Below are 12,260 nucleotides of genomic sequence, written 5' to 3' on the forward strand. Positions count from 1 at the left end.
ACAGTTATAATATATGTTACCTTCAGAGCAGAGGGGGGCTTAAAGAGGGGCTGCTCATTAGGCGACATCAAAGGGAATACTACATTGCGAAATTAAAAAAAAAAAGGTTTTTAATTTAATAATAACTGTAAAAATAAATGTAAAAGTTACAATTTGTAAATAAAAAATAGCAGAGTAGTAGGCCTATTTTGACGTATTTCCAAAGAAATTCCACCTGTTTCAGGAGTTTCCTTGACATAAAACAGATCCCTCCTCTGCTATCAATATATGGAATGTCACTAAATGTAGAAAAGTCTTTAAAAGTGCATTTAATATGATTGAGATTATTCCACACTCATTTGTAAATGTTTATAGAATCAATTAAAAATTATTTAATCGCTCTAAACGAAGATAGAAGACATGTGAAGGTGGATATTTTTACAGTAAATGACTATTTTTTAAAAAAATAATAATTTAATGGTTATCTGGTTTAAAAATCATTTTAGACTTAATATGATGCTTGTGTGATGCTCTCCTATAAGTAATTAATTCCTGAGGAAAGGAGGAGTTAAAAGCTGAGAAGAAAAAGAGCCACATATAGGCTGCTGGCTCATCAGGCTTAATCAAAGTGCGCGCTATACGATGCGCGTCGTGCGTAATTTGGGGGTTTGGGGGGAAAAAACGAAATCGACTCGGCAATTCCAAAAGAGCTGGTTCTACGTGTGAAGCTTGTCTGTAGGAATTAGGCGTCTTTCCCACCATATATTATTTCCCCCATAGTTGTAGTAGGAGCTGGTAAGGTGGGTTAACTCCAGCTCAAGTCTCAGTGAAGCGCAGAGCACTGATGACGTTGGGTTGGATGACCAATCGGGAGGCGCTGCCCTTTGGAGACAAACCATTTTACTTGTAGTGTCTGCATCAAGTCTGGAAGCAAGGGCTCAATTTTAACAGAATCCACCTTAAAATCTCTCCCTTAACTTATGCCTACCTTCCGCCACTTTGAGTGAGAATATCACAGGACCAGGGGGGAAATAAAGACGCCACTTGAAAATTCGGGTATTTAATAGGACAATATCTGTTCGCGGTGGAGAGGGGAGAGAGACAACAGCACAGCGAGAGAGAGAAAACCGATTTGGTCTTGAGAGAGAGGGGGGTGAGTGCTCTCAAGGCAGAAAATTCGATGATGACCATGACTACGATGGCTGACGGTCTGGAGGCTCAGGACTCGTCCAAGTCTGCTTTCATGGAGTTTGGGCAGCAGTCGCACTCACAGCAGAGCTCCCCGTCGATGGCCAGCGGCCACTACCCGCTGCACTGTCTCCACTCCGGCTCACACGCTCACCACCAGCACGACAACACCGCGTACTCCGGGACCAACACCTACAACAGGTCGTTACCCTACCCCTACGTGAGCCATGCGCACCACAGCCCGTACCTGCCATCCTATCACAGCAACACGGGAGGACAGACAAGGTTAGACGGCACAGGTAAGAGATCCCCTTTTCACAAGCCAAGTGGAAAATACACCGAGTCATGTCCATCCCCGGCGCCTGACAGTAGCATTAGCGCATACCTTCTTTTAGTATGGGTGGCCCACAGTGGGGATCAAACCTTTCTCCCTGCCAGTGTTGGTGTCATGCCCAAGTCACCGCACGGCCACTCCAAATTCAGACGAATGATCTTTCAAGCGTAGGTGGACGATTACAATGAAGAAAAATCGTGCGTAAATGGCACCGGATAATTCGAGATCCAGCCTATTACCTTCTCAGCCGTTTTGTTGTCCCGTTTACTCCCCTCACTTCCCACAAAACCTGTTTTAATGCCCGGGGTGTGATCATCACGACCGTGCAATCCTCACCAACTACTCGTGGAAATTAGGCAGCCCGCACGCCTTGAATGTTGTAATTAGCATTTAATTGACATGTCATTACCAGCAATATCCTAAATATGACAGCGTATGAGGATTGTGGCTGCCACGGCGCGTAAAGGCAATATGAGATGTCAACGTTTATCAGCCTGATTTTTTCATTTTTTAGACGGTTTCATTTCAGCGTCTCAGATTTTTATGCTCACCCCCCTCGCAGAATATTTCATCTGTTTGACATGTTTCTATCTCACTGCACACAGAGAAAAATATAAGACAACGCGGTTGTGGTTTTGAATAATAACATTGCTTGTTTTTGTTGCAGAGCAGCAGAAAACGACAGTGATTGAAAACGGGGAAATTCGTTTTAATGGGAAAGGCAAGAAGATTCGCAAACCTCGGACAATTTATTCCAGTTTGCAGCTTCAAGCACTGAACCATCGTTTCCAGCAAACACAGTACCTCGCTTTACCGGAACGCGCCGAGCTGGCTGCCTCTCTAGGACTGACACAAACCCAGGTATGATGAGATGAGGTGTACACTGCTTGATTTTTTTTTTACATCAACCCCTGAAAACGATCATATCTGTAATTATATAAATTATTACAAATATTGGATTATTATAATTTTGCAAATTTGGTGGATTATTTTGTTGTTTTATCCTCTTTTTTTAATCATTAATAAACACAGTTTTGCAGAAATTAACCAACCTCATCACAACTCTTTATACACGTCCTTTTCTAATTGCATGCACCCCTCTCCTCTTCTCCTGCAGGTAAAGATTTGGTTCCAGAATAAGAGGTCAAAGTTCAAGAAACTGCTGAAGCAAGGCGGCAACCCGCATGAGAGCGACCCTATACCGGGCTCCATGTCCCTCTCCCCTCGCTCCCCGACCATTCCCCCAATATGGGACGTCTCGGCCTCTTCCAAAGGAGTAAACATGCCGGCCAACAGCTACATGCCGGGCTACTCTCACTGGTATTCATCCCCACATCAAGATTCAATGCAGAGATAGACTGATGAGGCGAGGAGGTCAGTGAGCTGTCTGGAGGCCTCCGGATCTCCGCCATGCAGTTTCCAACGTAGCCTACAATTTGTGTCAGCGCAGAGACTGGATGCTGGAGAGGAGAAAACCCTCCGCTGCTCCTCTGCTGACGGATAAAAAACGCAGCCAAGCCTCGTTGTGATGACACAGACAAGGGAACTAACCATTTTTTTAGCGTACATGGCTGCTCAGCGGGCTCGCATATTTGTTATGCTTTCATTCATGTCAACATCTGAACGTCAATATACCAAATATTATCAGTGACATTTTAGCCACTTTGGGCAAAGACTGCGTACACTCTCCCCCTGCGCTGTGGCGCACAGAACCTTTCGCCATGGTGGACTCCTGACTGCTTTTTTTTTTTGGTTGTTTCTCCAACATGCAAAACCAAGCAAATTGTCTGTCTGTAAATATAATCTGCGATTTTAGTTGTACATACACTTTTTATGTTTTGTCAGATTGAGTAAACCGTGACTCAAAACAGACGCCTGCTGTTGCATGATTTCCTAAAAAAAAAAAAAAAAAAAAAAAAAAAAAAGTGAAAGTCATACATTTTAAACTAGGCCTCTTTATGCTTCATATTGGGCCCACATCACATTAAAAACAGGCCTATTTCCCGTCACTCCGGTGTCTACAAGCTTCTAACATACAATATGAGCATAAACTAATGACACAGTGCTCTGTGAGAAGCCCATTTCATCAGAGTAAACATTTTAAATAAATCCAAAGCGCTCAGAAGTTGCTAAAGAAGGCTACAGTATATAGATTTATCAAATGCACTGAACACTAGAGGAAATTAACTTACCCTGCCCCGCTGCTGTCTACATTCACCTCGAAAGACATTTGCTCCAGGTCCAGCTTATCTTGTCATTTCACCCTCAATTATTAGAAGTATTGACAAAATGTTTTCTCCCTTCTCTCCGTCCTAATTCAGGCCGTTAAATGCCAAGCTCCACGGGATCGATGTTGAACAAAGCAGCCAGCTGCAGTGGCGTTCAATATGAAGGAGATATTTGGGACAATTTGTGGGTTTTTATCCAAGTGAGGCTTTTTTTCCCCCTTTCTCATAAATGCAGGCATAATTAGGGTAATTTTTGATGTAGCCCGCTGATTACAGCGTTTTTACCGTCAAAGATAATTACCTGTAATTTTCTACCACTTTTAATACTAAAAGGCATCTTTATTTGGATTTGAGGTAGCACAGATGGAACAAAAGGGAAAATTATTCGGTTATTCATATACAAATTGCTGAGAAGAGTGAGCGCTCGGGATATTATCTGAAATTACAACGCTGAAAAGCTTCATGCAGCTGTCAAGTCGCGGATGTCCCACTGGCGCACATTCAGCCTACCTGGGCCCCCAGGCTGGGGCCTATCTGCTCCTGGGCCACGAGCATCTGAGCTGTATCTGATCTGCAAAGCAGGGAGCCCGAAGCAGCAGTCGAGTAAACATCAACAACGCTCACAGAAATACACAGTTGTGCATATTCAGCTCTAAGAACTGACACCTTTTCATCCTGTTGTGCAAAATGGAAATGGCTTCGATGGAATAAATCAAATGAGACTGAAGATAGATAGATAGATAGATAGATAGATAGATAGATAGATAGATAGATAGATAGATAGATAGATAGATATGGGGGTGGGGGGATGCATGTGGGGGGGGATGTGTCACTTCTTGCTGATGCACTAAAGCAGGCTTCTCAGATAAAAGCTCCTATAGCACCTGACAAGATTTCACACATCACTACATTAACTGTATCCTTCAACAGCGACGGAACAAGCCCCGCAAACATCCCCACAATCCAAATATTATTTCTAAGAAATATATATTTTTAAAAAACAGATTGTAGGAAAGTGCAAAGTGTCATTTTCTATGTAGATATTTTAATCTATTAAAAGCTTATTGAGCTGTAATTTTTCAGTCAAGAGTGTTGTAGCTTCCTCTGATTAGAAAATAGGAATGTCGCAGGAAAGAAAATATAAGACACGTCCTTACCTTTCTCTGCTTCTCAACATAAACTGACCAAAAAAGCGCTGCACGGTTTTACTGCTGGTGGTTGAATAAGCAAATCCAGGTGGGAAAGTGTTTGCACACCCCGGTAAGCTCTTATATATTGCCTGCAAAATTAGCTGTTATTACTGTCACTGTTTAGTGATGGCGAGCTTGAAAAAAAAGCCCTCTGCAATCAAGAACCAAGCGCATCTTTGCAAATTATAGGTAATTGTCAATGTCCAGATTATGATAATGGAGGCCCTAATCCTGGAGAATAATTATTGTGGAGTGTTACAGTTGAAGCTGTCCAGTAAAGCTAACTGTCATTATTTAGACTCGATTTGCAAAACGGGGGGAAACTAGCTGAGTGGAAAATATTCGGTTGGAAATAAACGGGGGCTCTCGATATAATGGCACCACTAGTATGTGTGTGTGTGTGTGTGTGTGTGTGTGAGTGAGAGAGATGGATAGTGTGAGACATACAGTAGTGGTGTGTGTGTGTTGGTGTATGAGAAAGACAGAGGCCTGTGTGTGTGTGTGTATGTGTGTGTGTGTGCACACGAGGCTGTGCGCGCGCTCGAGTGTTCTTGAGCGCGTGCACGTGTGCGATGCGAAAAATCTAAATTTCTCGAGTGACCTGCTCGCGTCGTAATTACGGGACTACCGTTTTGCCTACAGAAGAAATTAGGCTGACAACAACAACAAGCAGTGTGGCGATTTGGATTAAAGGATAGAACTTTTTTTTTTTTTTTTTTTTTTTTGCTCAAACGTGTACATGTGTGAGTAAAAAAAAAATGCATTCAGTAGGCTGCAATCAGTAAGAGGAAGAGGATTCTGTGTCAGGTGGAAATGCATGGGTCAGTGTGTAGGTCAGATGCAGCATTGTTTAGTGTGTTAGTGTGTGAGAGAGAGAGGGAGAGAGAGAGAGAGAGAGAGAGAGAGAAAGGGGGTGGGGGGGAGGGGGGGTTGTGCAACATGCTCGTTTGTAAAATCTCACTTATATGATCTTTGCGCATATGGCCGGGCAAATTCAATTAGATCAATTTTCAAATCCCCAGTGTTTCTCACAGTGGCACGGTTTGTTTAGCGGTTTTTGCAGTGGCAGCGCTGGTATTACTGCCTGCTAATAACATGGTGAAATTGTGGAGGATTTTTCTTTCTTTTTTATTTTACCCGGAAGGTGGGCTGCGGCCGGGAGTGGCAGAGCTCTGGAGCCGGTCTACCCCCACAGGAATGCGGATTGTCTCAGATCTCCGTGCCGCCCCCCTCGCCTCCTCTCTGCCATTCAAAGCGGCTAATTGTAGGGGACACAAAGCGAGAGAGACTGCAGACTGTCTGCTGCGAGAGGCAGGCATTTTTCCTTTTACAGACGAGCTGGAACCAGCTGAAAAGGCACAATCAGGTTCTCCACTAAAATACAATATGAATGATTTAAAAAAAAGGTGATCATCCTGGTGATCAGAGGTAGTAGTGAATATCATCATAATAATAATTATTATAATTTGAATCAAAGTGATCCCAAGATTTTATAAAAATAAATATAATAAGAAATTGGTGACAAAATACTGAGGGATTATTATGACAATATTCTGATATAAAACCTATTACATAAATCAGATTGTATAAAAATACTATCATGGTGCCACTTCTGACTTCCACAGACACTTTATAAATATTGTAATGATATTCTGCAGAAATCACAACTGTAATATATTCACTTATAACAGATCAACTCTGTTTCTGAAACACCGGTATTCAAATAAACTGTAAATGTAATTATTATGTCAGGTTATGGCTTATTGTAGTACACAGTAGCCATGTTTTCTCAGAAATATATTTACAATGACAAATTTGTGTTTAATGTATGTTTAATGAAGTGAAAAATTGGCATTGCAAGTCTTAATCCTCCCACTCCATATAATCGCAAACAGATTAAATTGAGTATGATCTTCAAGCAAATTTCTCACCAAAAAGGCAAATATTTCCGTCTTTCTTCCACATTGCCCATCTTCAAGACAATTATTCACTTGGTCTGCGGAATATTTGCACACATAAAAAAAGAAGAAGTCTTTAACAAATAAAAAATAAATAAAAATGAAAATCACGGAATAAATATAGACCGTGGCATATGAAAATTGATCAGATAAGATTTACGACATTTTCTAGATAATTCATTTCATGACTGAGCAGCTGTGATTTACAACCTTGTATGAAAATGTCACCTGAGGCTCACAAACATTATCTATGTCTGCGGGTCCTTGTCGTGATTTTCTGTGTAAATATGAGGGTTATAATAAGAAGAGACTGCAGGGAGGCCGGAGGTTTCAAAGTTCCATTGTCCATTTAAACGTTTAATAGTCTTCCAAAAAATGCAATAAATTACATGCACACATTTACACATTTTACACGTTTCTTCTATGACTGTCATCAAATACATTGCATATTCCTCTGAAATTTGAACACGAGTCCCATAGAAGGAGGAAAAAAAAAAATATTTGAAATGAACAACAGGTTTTTCAATATAACGTCCCCGCTCCGAGAGCCAACGAGTGCTGTATCGAGTTAGGGGTCTGGAGGTGGGAAGTCATGGAGCTGCCGGCTGAGGTGTACCATGACCCCGAGCTTTCCAAAAAGTTAGAGGCCGTCGTGTTGATGCTTTGTGGCTGTAGGCTGTGCGGCCTGGAGGGCCCCTGTGTGTCCCAAACGGCCGGGGACTGTGGAGAGTTGCACGCCATGGGGTCGCTGGAGCTGGGGCTGTGCTCCGGTGGAAGCTCGCCGTTTTTCATGATCTTCTTCATTTTTGATCTCCTGTTCTGGAACCAAATTTTCACCTGGAAAAGGGAGAAAAACAAGACTATTAATATAAATACCCTTATGTAATAATCTTAATATCAGTAATAGGCTTTAAAGACGCGCAGTGCGTAAAGACGCACAGAGACATAGCTCTCCAAAGTATTATTCATTTCAATTAAGTGGCATCAAAAACATTTCAAACATTACATTTTATGCTGTTACAAAATGGAGGAAGCATGAATTAGATCCAAAATCTCTTGATCCAAAATCTCACCTGTGTTTGTGTGAGTCCCAGCGAGGCAGCCAGCTCTGCTCTCTCCGGCAGCGCCAGGTACTGTGTGTTCTGAAACCGCCTCTGCAGGGCGGCCAGCTGGAAGCTGGAGTATATTGTCCGGGGTTTCCTCACTTTCTTCGGCTTGCCGTTCACCATCCTCACCTCAGTCTCGCTTATCTCTTTTTCTGTTAAAATAATAATAACAACAACAATAAGCACATGTGCCCATTATAAATTATAGTATCTTTGTAGTAGCAGTTTTGTCTTCTGGTGAGCTGTCCCTTAAAATCAGTGAAAATCCTATTTCATGAACCAAATGAATTATAGACTGGCAAAAAAAGAAAAGAAAGCAAATGTCTTCTCATAATACTTCAAAATTATCTTGAATCACGTGGTGTAAAATATAAATTAACAATCACACAAATGTGCATTTTTACTTTATTTATTCCTTTAACTTCAGATTGCACATTTCTGGATTTTTACGCAAGAATAACAAGGGAAAAAAATGCAAATAACTGAGAAAATCAGATGAAAATTAAAGGATTCGTTTTTTAAACAGAGCAACATGATTAGTCACTAATAATCTGATTTTATTATAATAAAAAAACAACAACTGCGGGCCCGTACCTTGTGGACTCGGCTGGGCTTGCACTCTGCTGTAAGTCCCAGCATACTGGTGGTAGGCGGGGGTCGTGTAAGAGCTGTAATCAGTGTAGGATTTTGTCGAGTAATTTCCAGCGGATCCATTTACACCCGGGTACTGGTACTGGTAGGCATTGAGAGGCTTTCCGTACGAGGTCGAGGTGGGCGAGCAGTAACCGTGAGTGACTCCACCGGCGGGACTGTAGTAGCCAGAATCCGTGGCGGTGGACTCGGGTAAAGTAGGAGATTCCTGAGACGGATGATGCATGGTGGAGAGTTGAAAGGAGCTCTGGAAGTCTGCAGGTTTAACACTCGGGATCCTTCGGTCGAATACTCCAGTCATACTTCGAGAGGGGACGCGAGGGTTTGTTTGATTTAATTAGTAAAAACGAGGCAGTCTGATTCCAAAGTGGCGTGAAAACTACACTTGCATTGTCGAAAGGGCTCTCAGGCCGTCGGGCTCTGGTGAAGACTGCAGCCAGCCCCGCAGCAAAGACTTGGTTAAATCCTAAATCGCGCTCTTACGCACTGCAGGGAGGATCTGGTTCCATTGGCCAAGGCGCACACAGACACAGCTACACCCAATTCACTCAGCCAGCTTTCTTATAGGGGGGAAACCACCCGGGCTATGTGGCTGCATTGTTGTGTTTTTATACTATCAATCAATGGGGGCAATTAAAGTGTTGGCCGTGTCGCAAATCGACGTTATTCTGATTTAGAGGGACAAAACATCATTAACAAAAAGGCCTCCTGCTGTTAATACTGACCGATTATTACGATTGTCTTATTATTCTTCATTTATGCATTTTATTAACATAGACTCGACGTTATTCTATAAAGTTAATTAGGCTAAATAAGCCCCAAATTACGGCATGAAATAAAAAATTTCAACAATATCATGTAACAGTAAATAATAATAAATAAAGCTAGAATAACATTGAATTCATAGGTTCATATTCATAGTATTTTCTATTTTTAACAGGCTATTCTAAACCTGATGAAATATACAACACAACCCATCCCATTGTTGAAAATATACTTTAATATATACATATATATAGCCTACATATATATATATAAATATATATATATATATATGTACGCACACACAATAGTTAACAATAGTTGCCCTCTCACATAAAAAACAAAGACACCCATGCGTGTTTGTCCATGACTGACATGTATTAATGCCAAAATTGACCAGTTTCCCTAAAGGGATCATTAAAGATTAATCTCATCTAATTTTATAACCTGCCAAGCATGCAAAATCAATGCTCAGCCGTCCAGTCTGCACATTCAGTGGTGAACAGCGCCGACCAGTGGGCAAGTTCAATAGCTGCAACCTCATCCCAGATAGAAACCCACAATTAAATGAATTAGATCTCACTTTAAAACGAGTAGTATGCTACTAAATAAAAAACATGGACTATAGGCTAACAAACCAAAGAGTCCAAGAGGCTTTATGGCAACAGGTGTTGTATGAAATTCCCTGATACATTGTATAGTATTACATTATATCTAGTATCACACATTGTTAGTATCATAAATGATCATACGCTGGATAAACTCTGTCCAGTATCCAGTTTTGGATTCCAGTATTTTGTCATTTTATGATACTTGTTTATGTCTGTGTCTTTTGCTGTTTTGTATCTATCTATGTATCTATGTATCTATCTATCTATCTATCTATCTATCTATCTATACATATAGTTGAGTTTTATGTATTTTAAAGGACCATAGAGACGGGCATTGCAAACTAGCTTAGGCTATGAATGCTGTGCTATGTGGCATTAGTTCATGTTGTCCCTATACAATAAACATTTTATGAATAAAAAAAAAAAAAAATTCTCAATGCATAAGAAAAGGAAGTATAAGACTATATTGAGCATACCTGCTGCTTTCATAGCTGAGTTTTCCAAACTTTATACAAGAACAATAATGTGGGGCAGCGGGGGGCAGGGCGGTAAGAGCTTGTAAATGAAAGGTTGTAGGTTATTGCCTCCATTACAGACTTTACAGAGCAAACGCACTTTAGAGCTGCTTACTTGAAGCTACTGGGCAGCTGTTGTGAATGTGTGTATGTGTGTGTAAAAACCTTTACAGAGACACTTTTGTCTAAACCTGTTGACCAGCACTGTTAATTACAAACATCTGTGTCATAGATATCTTATGGTGAAGTAAAACAAACATATTTCTGTCCGCAATATTCAAATACTACCACAAATAACAAGCTAATACTGCTTGAAGCCAACAAAGAGTCTTACCAAAGTACTCTGCCTGTTCTAACCTCGTCTCCACACTGTAATGCTTTTCTGACACCAATAATTTAAGTAGATACACAGGTGCTGTCTTATTTTTCTCCTTCTTTTGTCGTTTATTGGAGGTTTGCAAACAGCTTTTAGGCTCATTACTGCCACCTTCTGGATCGGCGTGTGGATCAGAACATTTACTATAAAACTAATACATCAAATTCTCCTGCTAAGTCCTGTGCTTTCTAAAAGACATTTCTCTCAAGCCAAGTGTCATACAATTCCTTTGAAGTATAACTTTAAGTGTCTGTCTCTGTTGCTGGTTTCCTGTAGCCCACAATGCTCACAACTATCAGTAGCATGGCTATTCATGATGTTCAGTGTACTGTTCAGACCGGTGTGACTAAACCTCCTCCTTGATATTATGTCCTCCTCCTCACTATTTCTATTGCTTCCTCTCATTTCTCCTACTTTTCTTTGAATCCTGTAGTAGTATCAGCTCTTATTTTCCTCTATCCCACTCTTCCTGCCATTTCTTTTTCATTTCTGAATTAATTTTAACCTCAGTCTTGCTATATTATACTACCACACTTATTTATCTGCCAGCTCATTTCCTTCCACACCTATATGTGCAGGAATCCACATGAATTTAACTTCTATTCCTGACTTCTTGATCCTGAATGTCATTTGAGCTATTTCAAACACAATGTCATGTCTCATACCTGACTGCATGTATTTAACACTTGTTTGTGCACTGCTGGAATCAGAACCTTTTAAATTTTTATTGGTTTGACTTCTTCTATCTAACTTCGAGTGAGTATCAGTTGTCCAATATATACTACTAAGTTATCATTAACCCTCTTATTTCATGTTACATTTAAGTCTGGAATAATAAACGCTATCCCTACTCTGTTATGCAGTGTTTTAGATGCATCTGTATATACTTTAACATAATCAGAATAACTTCCTTTATATCTAATGACTTCAATTTTTGCCTGTTTTCCTTTTTCCTTCTTTAACAGGTTCAAATTGACCCTTACTTACAACCACAGTGGAGCTTAATATTTTATGAGCTATTCTTCTCTCATTGACCTTGTTCTCTATCGTCCAACCAAAACTCTTTGTCTGTCATTTTTCCTTCTCTTGACATGGTTTTAATAAACTGAGCCGGATGATCCTTGTTATGTTCCCTTAAGTTTGGCCAATATGTTAATGCTAGCTGTGATCTTCTTATTTCCACCTGTAGAGCTAGTACTAGTACTTTTTTAATAGAGTCTTTGAAGCTGATTCATAGATTTTGCAGCCATAATCAAGAACTGATCTGATTAAACCAATGTATATAGTTTTCATCTTTTTACATTTTCCTACCATTCCAAGTAAGCTATCTTGTGAAACTAAATCCCCAAATGCTTGAACACA

The 12,260-nt window shown here is 40.5% G+C and overlaps 2 protein-coding genes across 2 annotated transcripts; one reads left to right on the plus strand and one right to left on the minus strand.

The window, feature by feature from the left end:
* Positions 1-873: 873 nt before the first annotated feature.
* On the plus strand, positions 874-3,714 carry dlx6a (distal-less homeobox 6a). The gene is made up of 3 exons (XM_067611904.1): positions 874-1,466; positions 2,169-2,362; positions 2,619-3,714. Exons 1-3 carry the CDS (start codon positions 1,160-1,162, stop codon positions 2,856-2,858), a joined length of 741 nt encoding a protein of 246 aa, XP_067468005.1. The 5' UTR covers positions 874-1,159; the 3' UTR covers positions 2,859-3,714.
* Positions 3,715-6,762: 3,048 nt separating this feature from the next.
* dlx5a (distal-less homeobox 5a) lies at positions 6,763-9,274 on the minus strand. The gene is made up of 3 exons (XM_067611905.1): positions 8,578-9,274; positions 7,951-8,135; positions 6,763-7,714 (listed from the first exon to the last, which is right to left on the minus strand). Exons 1-3 carry the CDS (start codon positions 8,933-8,935, stop codon positions 7,400-7,402), a joined length of 858 nt encoding a protein of 285 aa, XP_067468006.1. The 5' UTR covers positions 8,936-9,274; the 3' UTR covers positions 6,763-7,399.
* Positions 9,275-12,260: the final 2,986 nt, after the last annotated feature.

The sequence above is a fragment of the Thunnus thynnus genome, chromosome 15 (genome assembly GCF_963924715.1).
Source record: "Thunnus thynnus chromosome 15, fThuThy2.1, whole genome shotgun sequence".
NCBI classification, from domain to species: Eukaryota; Metazoa; Chordata; class Actinopteri; order Scombriformes; family Scombridae; genus Thunnus; species Thunnus thynnus.